The 15,905-nt window shown below is 40.2% G+C and overlaps 1 protein-coding gene across 1 annotated transcript; it reads right to left on the reverse strand.

Moving 5' to 3' along the window:
- Positions 1-778: 778 nt before the first annotated feature.
- Positions 779-13,591, reverse strand: LOC136944156 (protein SSUH2 homolog). Its single transcript, XM_067237801.1, has 12 exons — positions 13,345-13,591; positions 10,624-10,719; positions 9,831-9,915; positions 9,391-9,520; positions 9,192-9,255; positions 8,880-9,004; positions 8,688-8,750; positions 8,373-8,452; positions 3,556-3,648; positions 2,689-2,794; positions 2,379-2,486; positions 779-1,887 (listed from the first exon to the last, which is right to left on the reverse strand). Exons 1-12 carry the CDS (start codon positions 13,367-13,369, stop codon positions 1,753-1,755), a joined length of 1,110 nt encoding a protein of 369 aa, XP_067093902.1. The 5' UTR covers positions 13,370-13,591; the 3' UTR covers positions 779-1,752.
- Positions 13,592-15,905: the final 2,314 nt, after the last annotated feature.

The raw sequence follows: 15,905 nt of genomic DNA on the forward strand, positions 1-15,905 counted from the left end.
TGGGATGTACTGTACAGGCTACAGCATCACTCTAACTCATGGGTTTAAGGCTCCACTGCAAACCGCCATTGCCTGCTAACCCAAAACTCTGATTTGAGCCCATCCCACAACTTTAAGCATGAATGTGTAAGGCCCTCTGGTGGCAGGAGTAAAGCAGGGGTTGCAATTCTGATATTTCATGGCTGCTCTGTCTATTTAATTGTGCACATGACACTTCAGAATCAAGTGAATTAAATTGATTTGTATATTGGGGGGTTGGGAAGGTGATGTCACTATGACTCGAGGTTCTGTTGACTGTGGCCAGTGAGCATCGACAAGTCAGGTGTTCCATCCCTAAGCTACTTTAAAACGTATGTTCTTTAGACCAAGTCCTCTTCTGGTGACACTATACTACCTACCCTGACCTTTGAAACTAAACCCCAAGCAGGGCATTAAAGCTTGCTTTCATTCAACGTTGCGCCAAGTGAATCCAGATTGAATTAGGGCACAGAGGCAAAGCAGGAAAACCACAACCTAAACCGTAATGCTTTAACTGGAAGTGGAAGAAAAAATATCTATGCAGACATCATTGGGAAATCAAGGTTGAAGGCCCAACCTTCTAAGAAAAAGGCCTAGGATAGATAGTATTTGTGTCCAGCCCTTTAAGTGATTTCCGTGTCACATGATTGTGGATCTCTAATTCTCAGTTTCTTATAGAACCTCCTCCAGTTTTTTTAACACAAACATCATAATTACTTCGAAATCTATTTAAAGATAGACTCAAAAATATGCAGAATAATTAGGGAGAACTGAAACAATTTATTTAAATAGCAGGACTTTCTCCTTGTCAGGAAATGGAGGGATGTGAAAGCCCCTGAGGATGCCAGGCTACAGTGGGCCACGGCTGTTTTGACCACCACAAATTCGTTCCCTGGTTATTTTGGACTCTCATCTGCTATGTCACACTGGTAGCATCTGGTAGCCTTCTTTCTGTGCCAGGAACACTGTCACCAACACTCGTATTTCCAAAATGTTGTTGTTGGTGTGACTAGTTTTTCTGACAAATCATAAGGCTTGATGAATCTGCCAAAAATAGGGTACAAACAATACTTGCACTGCTATGAGATAAGGACCCAACTAAAGATAATTTATAGTAAGCAACACCTTTCTAACAATAAGGTGTAAAAGTAGATCTAATCTTAGCATATTTTTTTGGTCTGTCTCTCAACAGTTCCCCTTGTCTCTTAAAAAAGGTCAACACACATGCTGTAGGCCCTTCCTCAATAGGCCCTTCCATTTACAGTACACTGTCTGGAATATTGTGAAACAAGCCCAGGACAAACAATCACTGTATAGTGTGGAGGTAAATATATACAGATAAAGTTATCAAAAGCTATGCACAAAAACTAGTGTTTTTAAGAATGGGGTGTATCTGTAAAATACAGTAAATAAGAATGTTCCAATTCCAATAACAATCTTTCAACATGAAATGGACAGACAATTAAGGCAAATAACAGTGTGTCAGCTTTGATCCAGGATTAAGATCATGTAAGATTATAATCATACAAATGATATTGGCTTTTAAAGTATATAAGGGCTATTGCTTTACTATATATCAATACATACATGTGTTATTGCTACTATACATGTTGACTAATTATTACCAATAAACAAAAGATTAACATTGTAAGTTAAGTACATTAAGGACTGACATATTTGCTTAATGGTAAGCGATTACAAATACATTCTTTATAAGAATTGAAATGTTTACATTTACAAAATACTACATGCAGAGGGATACTTTGCAGTGTAAATCTTGTTTTCAAGACCATAAATGAAGTATTCAAAGTCTTTTCCATTGTATGCATAGAATGCATGAGTCAGGGGCACCAGTTCAATGCTTTGACGCTGCAAAACAAAAGACAAACAAAGGCTGCAGGACAAATTCAAAATCCTTGTTCACCATCATCAATTGGATTCCAAGACCATACTCCAATTGTAAAACTGGGACCAAATCATAAAGATTAAGTAGGTATAAGTAATTGTGTAAAAGCTACTGAATGAAAGGTTAGGTGGGATTTTAAACTAGCTTGTATTTATCAATTTACTCAAGAATAAATCACTTAAAGGCCTTAAGAAAGGGGAGCAGTGGTTGAGGTAGCAGCAGGCACTGACATCTACTGGCCATACAAGGCAATTGCATTTTGGGTGCACATTCCAGTATTAAAGAAAATGTGAGTAGTTCCATTTCATATATATGCTCCATTTGTTAGCTAGCCAATGTTTGTGTGGTACAGACTGTACATATGGCAGGGAGTGTGTGATTAAGAATGTGTACTTTGTGTGTGGTTGAGTGCATGTGTGTGTGTGTTTGTGTGTATGATGAGTTTGCATCTGACCTGCTGTAGAATCCGGCTGACAGAGGAGAATTTGCTGAAGTGTTCCTGGGTTGCTATCCTGGACTGTTCACAGATGTCCTGGTCAGGAAAACCCACAATGGGGTACACCTGAGAAAAGAAGCATTGGTAGTACTGGCCAATACATACTGAATAGACATAAGACAATTTTACTGAAATTAAAATGTAAATGAATTAAAATTTAAAGTCTAGACTACAGTGCAATATTACATGAGAAGTCACAAGAAGACAACAGGGGATCAAAATTAAGGAAAGAATAGATGAGGAGAGGGAAGAGAAGACCGCTCTTTACCAGGAGGTTTTCATCCACAAAGAACGGATCCGCGGTCACCTTTTCAAACTTCTTGAGAGGGAACTCTGGCAGCCGGTCAGGTATGAACTCAAACACATGGTTCTTCCTGTGACAGACATAAAGCAGGAGGGCAGTCAGAACATGTAAGTAAACCACACTTAAGTACACTTTTCTAGTTATCATGATTCAATTAGTATTTCAGTCAACCAATGGTTTACGCAGTGAAATTATTTGTTAGAACAATGTCTGTGCATCTTTGGTGGTGTGGTTCTGCTTTAAGAAGCCATCTGACCAAGAATGCAGAGAAAGCTTCAAATGATGTGGAATCTTATCCATCATTAAGGGGCATATATCCATACTATAGAACCTAAGGTTAGCGCTGGGATGGAAGCAGCAACCAAACTAGCATGATGAGATAACAAACACACATCTTGATGGGAATAAAGCAGAGGCAGATGCAGTAAACTCTAGTCAACTACAGCAGTGTTGGGTGCCTGTGTGGGAATTTCTAGTCTTTTACGTGAATAGACCATCTGTCCAGGCGCAGGGCCTGTAATTGTTGTATTGTACTGAGGATGCAGCCAGTTTATTGTCAGGTGATGCCAACAGCTGACTTTGGCTTTGAGAGTCTTCTACTCAAGCTAGTATTTCATGTTCACATCTTTAATGTTGTCTAGGGTAAGTAAACAGACTGTATTTTGTGACTTTTGGGTGTACCACTAATATAACCTTTTTGTGTTAGTAATTTGTGCAACTTAATTTATCAAGTCAAAGCCACTGCTGTTTATTTTCACTTGATACACAAAGTAAAATCAAGTTTGATCTTGATGAATGTGCTCTTGCAGTTTTATATAATTTGAAACGCACCATGTTACAGTCAGCTGGATGTAGTTGAGGAGGTACTTTTTGCCAGCACAGGATTGGCAATTTCTGTTGCCTTTTCCATGACAGAATACACACCTGGGAGAACAACAGGTTAGACCACAGAGATGGCAGCACTGTCGGCCATTGCCCATATACATTATACACTGTATATTACAGTTTTTCTCAATTGCTTTGGCTCAATTCTAAAATGAGAAGTTCAAATCTCTGAACAATTTGTTTATTGTTCAAGTTTTATTGTCAGGTGCACAGAACAACACAAGGTCCAACTGGGCACTGAAATTCTTGGGATAACGCAAGCAACCTAGCATAACATGTCATTTCTCCCATTGAGACGGTGTCGGTTCCCCGCCCTTTCTCTGAATTTCGGCCTTCAAGTATTAGGAATTATACCAATTTAATATGTATTCAGCCTTGCTCCCCCGTTGCGCTTCCTACTAAGTTTTCTGATGACAGTGCCACCTTCTCAGAAGAATTATCTACGTCTAAATCTGCCAAAAACCCATACTGGAATGTTGGGCTCCTAAACATCAGATCTCTATCCACAAAGGCCGTTCTGATTAATGATCTAATGTCTGAATACAGCCTGGACTTGATTGGACTCACCGAAACCTGGTTAAAACCTGATGAATATTCCCCCCTGAATGAAGCATCGCCTCCGGATTTTGCGTACTCACACATCCCTCGTGTATCAAAGAAAGGTGGTGGTGTTGCTATGATATATAAAGCTAGCTTCAACCTCAGCCTAAAATCTGTAAATACCTTTAAATAATTTGAAATAATTTGCATGAAACCACCAACTATTTTAAAAAGGAATAATGCTACTACTCCTGGCCCCCCTCCCTCATTTTGTATAGTTACTCTATACCGGCCCCCCGGCCCGTATTCCCTCCTCCTGGAGGAATTTGCAGATTTTCGTGCTGATCTTGTGACATATACTGATAACGTCTTGATTATGGGTGATTTTAACATTCATGTGGATGACCCAAAAGACCCTTTAAGTAAGGCCTTTACTGCTCTAATGTATTCCACAGGTCTCACTCAGGTGGTTTCCAAACCTACCCATCTTCACTCGCATACATTGGATTTAGTTCTCACGCGGGGAATTAAGATTAGTGACGTCATTGTCCACCCCCACAATCCTATATTATCAGACCATTGCCTGGTCACCTTCAAAATGGACCTCTGCCAGAGCCTTGGAGGCACTAAGAATATTTTTACTAGCCGCTGCATAACCCCAAACACAGCTCTGGAACTGGCTAATATTCTACCCGCTGCACTAGAAGTCCTTGACGTCCCAAATAAATCATTAAATACTAAAACGAGGGATCTGAATTTGGTTCTTCAGCTATCCCTAGACTCTGTTGCCCCTCTCAAACCAAGGAAAAGAAAGGACAAGAAACTGGCTCCATGGTATTCAGAGGAAACCCGCACTCTTAAGAGGTCCACTAGAAAACTAGAACATAAGTGGCGTACCACTAAATTGGAGGTTTTCCGCCTGGCCTGGAAAGACAGCCTAATGGAGTACAAGCAAGTCCTCATCAGGTCCAGATCAGATTATTTCTCTAGGTTGATTAGTAAGAACAAACACAACACTAAGTTCCTATTTGATACTGTTGCAAGTCTCACTAAGAAAAGTACACTCTGTGTTAGTTCAGAGCTCCACTGTAAAATACGGAGTACCACAAGGTTCAGTTCTAGGCCCTCTGTTATTTTCTCTCTATATGCTGCCTTTAGGAAACATAATTAGAAGCTCTGGGGTAAAGTTTCACTGTTATGCAGATGATACTCAGCTATATATGTCTATATTATGACTGTAACTGTTAGCTGCTCCTGGCATTCTCTAATCCCTGCTCTCCTCTCTCTGTCCCCCCCCACACACATCCCTTGTGGTGTGGGGGGTTTGAGTTGTCAGCACCTGCCTGGTCGTCGGTCAGCCAACGCTGGACCTGGTCGCGAGTCTCCCGGTCCTGTCCTACATCTATAAAGTTGAACAATGGATTTTGGTGTTTTAAAAACCCACCGACACTGTATGACTATGTTTAGCCTGTTTTCTGCTCCTCTCTCTCACCAACCGTCTCTGGAGGAGGGGATCCCTCTCTGAATTGCTCCTCCCAAGGTTTCTTCCATTTCTTTCTCCTGTTGAGAGTTTTTTGGGAGTTTTTCCTTGTCTTCCTTGAGGGTTTAGGTTGATTGAGGGGCAGTTCTATGGGCATATGTGAAGCCCTCTGTGACATGCTTGCGTGTAAAAAGGGCTATACAAATAAATTTGATTTGATAACATAACAGCAACCTAGCATAACATAACCACACACTAGATTTGAATATCTTATTAATTTAAGCAATTTTCATGTGTTTTGGCACATGTGCATAAGAGTAAGTACAATTGTCTACAATTGGGCACAATAACTACATGCACATGGATGCTGATCAAAACTGATGAGTGGATTCTCAGTGGCATTGTCATACTCTTCACAACTTCTAAACATTATTTCATTGTGTGAGCCATCACATGTAAAATTATTACAGTTTTTCTCAGTCGCTTTGGTGCATTTCTCACATAACTATTTACATTTGCACATTTAGTTCAACAGTTAGTTCAACCTCCACAACATTTAGTCATTTGTGCACATCATAGTAGCAGTTCCTCATTCCTTCCAACAAATTGCAAGTGCGTTTGGACATGCATCAATTGCTTTCATACAACTCTCTGCTGTTTTCGCTCTGGATAAGAGCGTCTACTAAATGACTAAATGTTTTATAACATTATCATTTGCTTATGTCATGTCTGTCAAAATAAACTATACTTGTGAATGCTGACTAGTCATTCCATATAAAACTAATAGTCCTCATTTCATTGTTTGAGTCATTATATACCAAAATGTTGAACTAGTTGTCAAAATCTGTCAAGCAAATTTTACAAAGTTTTTTTAAATATTTTTTTTCCTGAAAATGTCTCCTAAATCGAACCATTTCTCTCAGGTGAATCTCAGCTTTCACTGAAGAGAAGGGGTGTGTGAAGTATCAGTTGCAACCAATGATAAGCCACTTCTCTACAATCACTGTCAGAGCTGAGTCCCATAAACCCCCACTTTACAAGCACATATGAACCAAGCAGGACATAGTGTGTACCATTTCTACAATACTGTGACACAGAAATGGAAGGTCAGCCTTGAGGAAGAGGGCGCGGGGAGGAAGGGGACAAAACAGGTGAAGAGGAAGGAGAGGCCAAGTACATAGGCGGATCCCTGATGTTGTTGTTGCATGTTGTACTGCAACATTGTTTACCGTTGTGCACAGCTGTACCCAAAGGGAGTTTATATTTGTTATAAATAAGGGTGTATTTTTTGCACAATGCTGTGAACAAATTAGAATTGCAAAGAGCATATGCAGTAAAAATGTGAAACATACATATTCAGTGTCTTGTACTCATTTACCTCCCTATATACAGTAATGTGTAACTTAACTGTATTTTTCAAATGGCTGTGCAAATAGTATATAGTGCTGTCTTGAGCATTTTCAGGTAGTGTCACCAAGATCTGACTTTTTTGCATTGGAAAACATTTACAGAGTAAACTGTCATAATGAAAACATGACAAAGCCATTTGACTATCTTGTTCATAAACAATGGTGTCGGGACTTTTCATCTTGATGACACGGACACTTTCATTGACATGAATACTTGCTTTTGAGGAATGAGTTATCCATTTTGAGCAAGTGACACACTTTTGCAGGTTATCAACTAGGTTTTGCAGTTTGTACTAATTGTTTTGAGAACTGCATTAACTGTTGTGCAAATGTAAATAGTGATGTGAGAAATGCACCAAAGCGACTGAGAAAAACTGTAATTCAATAGTTCAATAATTCACCTTTTTCTTTCATTTATAAGAAAAGTTGAGAAGGACAATGTTAAGTAAGGAACAGAAGGGTGAAGGCCACTGCAAATGTTACCCTTCTGTTCCACAAAATTGTCCTTCTCAACTTTTTGTTGTTGTAATTATAAAGAAAAAAAGTGCAGTGGTCTCTCAATGTTTTCCAGAGCTATATGTCTGACAGATTTTGTTAATTGAATTAATAATTTTGCATGTGATGGCTCATAAAATGAAAGAATGTTTAGAAGTTGTGAAGAGTATGACAATGCCACTGAGAATCAACTCATCAGTTTTGATCAGGATCCATGTGCATGTAGTTATTGTGCCCAATTGTAGACAATTGTACTTACTCTTTTGCACACGTGCCAAAACATATGAACATTTATTGAATGAATAAGAAATTCTAATCTGGTGTGAACAATAAATAAATTGTTCAGAGATTAGAATTTATTGTTTCGAAAAAACGAATTATCATTCAAGAATTGAGCCAAAGCAATTGAGAAAAACTGTAAACATGTGACGATTACACTTATAACAGTGTTTCTCAACTGGTCTAACTTCAGGACTCACATTTCTCCTTGGTCATATGTAAGTCATGACCAGGGAGGGGAGGGGGGGTGTTTAACTTTGTATAACTTGAGACGGCTATCAACTTGGTGTCTCACAGTGAATGCGTGAGACTTGGGCAAGTCTGGTAACTTAATATACGTTAGCTTTTTTTACGGACCCGAAGTACATGTCCCTCTCCGCACCTGCTTGCGATCCAAAAGTTGAGAAACACTGATTTAGAGAATGTTATAAGATTGTTTCCAAAAATGAGCCAAAGCGATTGGAAAAAAACTGTAAAGTGCTTATCTGTCCCACACACACATAGGGGTGCTCATAGTTATCTTACAGTTCTCTCAAGGGCTGAGAGAAAGAGATTCTCACCTTCTTCTGCCCCTTCCGTGACAGCTTCCGCAACGCTTGTTTCTGGTGTACCTGGAGCCATGGCAAGCTGTACAGCGTTTCTTAGAAAAAAGGTTTATCCTACATCAATTATTATCTACTTTTCTCTTTCTTATCATCGGAAAAGGCATACTGACAAAAAGATGAAAAGAAAGATAGACAGAAACAGAGGATGTGTGTGGGTTTTTTGTGTGTATGGGATATATACATCTGGGAGTGAATGTGAGAGAGGTGGGAGACAGCAAAACAAAATAAAGTGAAAATATAGTGGAAAGGTTGTGTGTGTTACACACTTACCGATCCTTTCCCTTGACAGTGCTTGCAGCGCACTCTGCCAAAGCCGTGGCATCGGTGGCATGGCTGTAACACACGTTGACCATAGAAACATTTTCTATCACACAACCTTTATTTGAGAAGGGGAGTCAGGAAGTAAGAACATATCCCAGATTGAGAGTTGGGTCCTATTGTCAGGAAGGGACTGTAGTGTACCTTAACAACGGAAGAGTGGGGCACACAGATTTTTTGCACCTCATCTGTGTATCTCTGTGGCATTATCACAGGAATATCCCAAGGAGGCGGACTCATGCCATACTGAGGCCCATCCACATCCTGGCCTGTAACAGATTGAGACAGATACTGTATATGTACTGTATGTATGTGTCTACGTATGTATTTATACAGTCTATATATAGATATACCGTATATAGATAGCTTGATATCTATAGCTAGATAAAGAGAGAGACGGAGAGAGAGAACATAATACCATTATATAAATTCATTTTATATCATATCTCTACATACCACCAGTAAATGGTTGACACTTCCAGGTACTAGATCTAGTCTCTGTGTATGTTTCCAACCGGTACTGCAAAAAAAGAGCATTGCTGCCACTACTAGAAAAACAGGTCATATTCGCCCCATCATACAAATGATACAAAGAGTATAATACTTTAAAATTGATGAGTGTGAAGATCAGTGGTGGAAATGTTTGGTTTCCTACCCTGTAGACCGTGAGAGGCTTCAGGTTTTTGAAGACCAGGTTCCTAGCAGGCTTGCTACTGTAGCACCACTTTGAGGCCACAAACTTGAGCAGGGCTTCTCTTGCCATATCCTCAGATACTGTGGGTACCCTGGGTCAACATCAACACAATACTTTTAGAGTTCCTTTCAACGTCATAGACCTAAATCAGCTTTTACTGCAGAACAATTATTCTGAAGTTACAGTCATTGGAATCTAAGCTGAAATAAAACAGTTTCATTATTACAGTAATTTAGTAGAGAAATAGTTGCAAATAATTATATAATTGCAAATACATATATGAGTGATGGGGAAAAAAGTGTTCTAGATATAGGCCTAAGGTTTTTGGAATATTCCAGTTTAATTCATTTTCACTTCCTCATTCCCAACCTGAGCCAGGTCTAACTTGAGGCAGCTCTAACCTGACAATGGGAACAGAGGCATTCCTGTCATTCTCAGGCTGGGGGTTGTAGGCAGGTGGAGGGGGGTACAGCTGATCTGCAGCATCTGGGGAGAGAGGACAAGGTACTGTTATCAGCCACAATATACACATAGAAGAGACAAAAACAGGGAAGGAAGGGAGGATGGAAGCAAGGAAGAAGGCAAGGCCAGATAGGTTGTTGGGAAGTCTTATTGGTACAGTATGCAATAAGATTTATAGTGTCAGAAATATTAATCTATCAAGCATTGCACAGTCAGTCGGTAAACAAGTTAAGAAAACTTTATTGCTTGCGGCCGCAAGGAGACAAAATATCACATGCCATTGTGCTACAAAGTTTGTCCGCTAGCATGTTGTGCTAGCAAGCTATTTAAACAGAACCGCTCTTGACTGTTATTGTCTAATACATAGGCATGCAAATTTACCATGGTTCTTCCTTCATTGGCTCCCTTGATAGACCTGGCGCGGGTGTGTGCGTGTTTGAGTGTGTGCGTTTGTGCGCTCTCTGACACCTCTAAAGCTTTACCAACTCTTTTATGGCCTCCCCAGTAAGATAGTGGTCAAGCCCAGGTCCCCTTGTTTACGTAAGCCTAGTGTTACCCAGAGTTCAGATTTGGGGGTACGCCTCTCTTTGCACAGAAAGCCAAACACAGTATCATTTTATACAGAATAAAAGTGTTACATCTTCAATTTTTCCAACAGATAGTCATCATACAGTGAGATGTAATATGACAAATGACAAATAACTGGATAAATAACTGGATAATCTGCCTCACCCTCTCCTTTAGGCTCCTCATAACCTGTCACACAGTCCAGCCAGCCAGGAGGAGGGGATGTGGGACCCTCTTCTGGAATGTTAGGATCGAACTCTCCTAAAGGTGATGGGGTAAATTGATAGACAACCTTCAGTTCAGTTTCAATGGAAACAAGTCAGTGTTTCCCCCACCATTATATTAGGGGGGCGCCCCGCTCCCTCAACGGCACCCCCCGCCCCCCCGGGAGGTCAAGTAAAAAAATAAATATATATATATCTAAATATATATATTTTTTATATAGCGCCAGATCACAAATTAAGTCATTGAAGGTTACCTTTCCTACAAAACATGTCTATAGCTTGCTCTTTTATTAAACAAAGTAAATGGCCTTATGTTATTTATCTTATTTACACGACGGCATGTCATTTCTGTCTCTACATGGTCGCCCCCCCCCCCCGTAAACCTAGGGGAAACACTGCAAGTGGTTTGCACATATCATTTTAATGATAAACAGCGCTGCTCTTGATGAAGTTCTTTGTCCGTCTCTTCATTGAAGTGACTAAGTTCAGTTGAATTCAGGATTTTTATAAGTATTATCAATCTGCAGATTGGGAGAGAAAACCAGACCTCTGACAATAAATGAAAACACAACACCAGGCTTAGGTCTCGATCATTTCTCTCTCATCTCTGAAGGCCAGAGGACCATCTTTTATAGGTCACAAGAATGTAAACATAGATAGTGACAGTCAGGCAGTAATGATTTTACAACAGTCTAAAAGAAATAAATTCACAGCTCCCAGCCCATGACCACTCTCAGGACAGAGACATCATAGATGGCAGCCTCCCCATATACCCCCATTTGACGAAAAGATAATAATAATAACAATGCATTTGATTTATAGTGTGCCCTTCATTGTCAAGGCAATCTCGAGGCTAAATAGGTTTGAATTTTTTTTTAAGCAATCAAGCAGTAATTGGCAAGAACCTGTGTTGACAGTGGGCTTCTTGAGGAGGGGGCTTATGACTGGAGTTCGTCTTAAGAGACTGAGACAAAGGAGAGGTACTGGTTAAGAGATACTGTAATCACCAGAAAACGGATGGCTGATCCTGAGCAGCCCTACTCAAATTAGTGTACATTGATTCATACAGTATAGGGACCTCTCAAAAGAATGCATTTATATAAAATACGTATACTTTCTTTGTTTTGTAATTTTCCATATATACAATAATTTATCATATATATTCTCATATCCTATATATATATATATATATATATATATATATTTATTGTTTTATGACTTTCAATTTCTGTACTGTATTGCAATATTTTGGTAAACATACTTAGCGAGATTAAAACAAAAAAACTGCTTGACATATCAGTGATAAAGTATTATTAAAGAGCCTCCTTCATGTACGTTTAGTCACAAAGTATGCATGAAGTATTTACATAGAACACTATTTGGATTACAATGTTGGCCAACATTTAGAGGTCGATCTTTTAAGGCACAGACTTTGGGTTACTTTGGGAGGTGGGGTGGGTGACTTAGATTCTAAATAGTCCAGGCTGTGTTGCAACTTAAAACTGTTAACTTACAGTATTATCCATTCAGGAGATGTTCTGTGTTGTTCTATGCACTGTAGGACAAAGGCCTGATATGTAATTCTGCAACACAACTACAATGCATAACTACCAATTTAAACTTTAAATGTCTTGTTAAACAGAACAACGTAGTAATAAACTAACAACAATGTAATATGTTAGACCTAACTATTCATTCAATTATGTGTATAAATAACAATGTCAGGATAAATAACAAAAAGTGATACCAAGATCTTGATTATGGTAGACCAAGTCACGCCTGTGCGTCATTTGCTACTCAGAGCACCTACATTATTCCCAAGGGTGCTTTCCATCTAATTGTTTTTTTAAAAAGTAACAAAGTTAAAGGCCATAAAACACTGGTTAGACAATAGCTATAATGGAAGATATAAATATTGTAGCAACAGTTTCCCTGAATAACAGATGTGGAACACGATGGGCAGACTGTAAAAAAGAGAGCTGTAGAGAAGGGGAAACCAGGCTTGATTACAACTCAGACAATGCACCCAAAATACACCATGGCATTCAGCAAGTGGACACAGAATCAGCAACAAATAGCTAAATCTACAGTCGAAAATATCACTGCAACAAGAAGAATGGATACCCATTAAAGTAATCAAATGTATTTCATGGACCTTTGTAACATGACATTGTCTTATTTAAGAGGTTGGTTAATCAGAAACAAACGTTCCTAATTTCTCTCATAAAAAGAAAAAACCTGACTATGAACAAGTGTGTGTCTTGTGACAAAATGTGACAAACTCTAAGACCAAGAGAGACAGGCGTCACATATAGCCTACTAATTACTTGATATCAGTATAGAGATGTTTGAAGCAGATTTGTTAAATAAAGTAAATCAAGCATGTGGGGGATTTTGGGTGTCTTTGTCTAAAACTACCACACATACAACCGGTGGAGAAACAGGAATCACAGGGGAATCACATTCCTCCGTTGTCTATTGCAAAGCCAAAGCGAATCCTTTGAAGCCCCTTTGAAAGTCATTATTCTGTCGGATCTGGGGACTGGGAGGCTGTCTAAGTTCATTATCTTGTGGTACAATCAAATACAGTATATTATAGTATGTAAAGCAGGCGTTTAACGTCATGCAGTTTTGACAAAACAACACAGATATGACAACTCACCCAAGTCTTCGTCTTTTTCGTCCATGGTTTGTTCAGTAACTTGCAATGTTCAGCTTTTGAAAAGCTCAAACAATTACATAATCGTCAAGTCTTCCAACCACGCCCAAGAAAATACAATCAGAAGAATATTCATATAGTTTAGTCAATAAATAAAAAATCTCAGATCACTTGTTTAATGTTAGACTGGGCTGCATTTTTTTTTTTATCGCGCGAAACTTCTAATGTAGGAGGGCCGTGGCCTGCGTCTTTAGGTGTGTTCGACTTCATGCAGCGCCGGCGCCGCCTACAGTCGGCTGAAGCTGGCTGACTTGAAGCAGCCAATGGCATTCACTGCTTCAAGTCAGCCAGCTGCAGACAGCTGTCGGCGCCGCCGGCGCTGCATGAAGTCAAATGTACCTTTTGGAATGTTCCTGCCAAGCGGCGTGACACGCCTTCAAACATCATACTTTTGAGGAAGTAGTAGTAGTAGTTGTAGCAGAGAATGTGGGGAGAACTGCCACTCTCGGGAAACTTCCGGGTTCTGAACTGGTTGCAGTTCCACTCTAGTTCCACATGAGGGCACTAACGAGCTAGTGCAGAATGAATGGAGGTGTATGGAGCTATACCCCTCAAAATCCACTTTTCTCAGGATATAATTTTTTGTCTAGTAATTAAAATTCTGAATGTGAAAGGTGAGGCAAAAAAAATACACACTGCTGGGTGTTAGACTTTTAGGGTTATGTTTGGGGCTAACCCTAACCCTTAAAGATCCTGTAAAGTGGAATTAAAAACGAGTTTTAAGTTCACCACACCACGTGAATAATGTTTTATTAACTACCCATCCTAATTCGAATGAAAAAAAACACCGACAAGTATGTTAAATTAGGCTTTGAAATTTTAAGAAAATCAGCAGTCTTCTCTGCTTGAGACTGGGGGGCGTGTCGCCTGAATTCGGAGCTGAAGCTCGCCCCCTCGCTGGAAGGCGCCGCCTCTTTCAAGTAAGCTACGACCCAGATAATGGACGCTACGTCAAGCCGAACAAAACAGTAATTAGAATGTATTTGTTCAATGAGTGAAACATAAAGATGCATATAAATGAAATATTCCACTGAGCTGTAACACAGGAGTAAACATTTACAGCAGAGACAGCAGACAGTGAGCTCTCCAACTACTTCTAGCACATTAGCTACCATTTCACCAAAATACAATTATACACCGAGTAGCCTAATATCAAGTTAGCGGTTTGCACTAATTATAGCAGAGATACCTCTGGAAAAGTTATCTAGCAGTCTTCCCATCTCTGAATAATTCATTTGTTTTGTTGTTAAAAAATCGATCACAAACCTTGAACATCATTTTAACAAGCACACACAACTGAGTGATGAACTGCTGGCGGCGGTGGATGGTCCAGGTGCGACCGGAGGATGAACGGCCGGGGGGGCGATGCTCGGTACGGCTCCTGAAGGACTCAAAATCTTTGTGTCTATTCCAATATGTAATGATGGTATTCAATGACACAAATCTGTGTTCTAGAAAGAGTGGTCTGGAGTCGCAGAGGTCCGATAATATCAGCTTTAATGCAGCAGTTGGAAATCAACAAGTACAGAGCTCTGGGGCTGTCTACGTTTCCCTACCCGCAACAGAGTTTGGGCTGGTTCACGAAGTCCAACTGGCTATCTGTCCCTCCCCAGCATATATTTATACAGTGCAATTGAAACACGTATTAAGTATCAAAAAAGGGTTGAGCTTGTTCTCTCGTGCATCAGGGAGTTGTTCTTGCCTACGCGTCCCACCTGCTCGGGTGCCGTCTCCACCCGGTTTCAAGGGTTGTTTCTGAAAATGAAGAGATAGAGACACAAAGAACAGCCTGCTTCCCACACCCAGTGTGAGACCCAATGTTTAAGCCTGAGCACACTTCTAAGTTCATAACTTTAATAAGCACAATGCATAACTTTAATAAGCACAATATATTCTTTAATCCCTCTTTTGATCTCTGAAAACACCAGAGATCAATCAACATAGCCCGGACCTGGTCAGCCAGCCCCAGCAATGGCATTTGGAACCCTGTCTTTGGGTTCTCCACAGCTGAGCCAATGATCTGGTGGCAGGCGTGCGAGGTTCTCATGATGACCTTGAATGGTCCTGTCCATAAATGTACAACAGGCTTCCCCGAACATCTGATGATGTATTGGGGCAGGTGGGACAGGGTCATCAAGGGGAAGGGGGGGCAGACCACTCCTAGGTCTGATGAGGCATAGGGGCAGATGGGGCAGGGTCTCCAAGGGGAAGGGGTAGATCATCCAGTAAGAAAGGGGGGGGACATGGTCTCCAGGGGAATGGGGCCTTAGAACAGGGGTTAGGTAGTCAGACCCGCCGGTCTGACTCGTCCTGAAGCAGAAAAGAGTTACAGTCCCAGCATCACCTTATCTCCCATGATCAAGCAGTAACTGAGTCAAATGAGATGCGAACAGTAAGGTGTGACAACAAACCCAAATGTAAAAAATATCCCATTACCGATTACACAATGTTGACATACAAATCAACAATAATGATGAGACTATGCAGCGTTATGGCCAAGTGGT

This window comes from Osmerus mordax, chromosome 6, assembly GCF_038355195.1.
Source record: "Osmerus mordax isolate fOsmMor3 chromosome 6, fOsmMor3.pri, whole genome shotgun sequence".
In the NCBI taxonomy this organism is placed as follows: Eukaryota; Metazoa; Chordata; class Actinopteri; order Osmeriformes; family Osmeridae; genus Osmerus; species Osmerus mordax.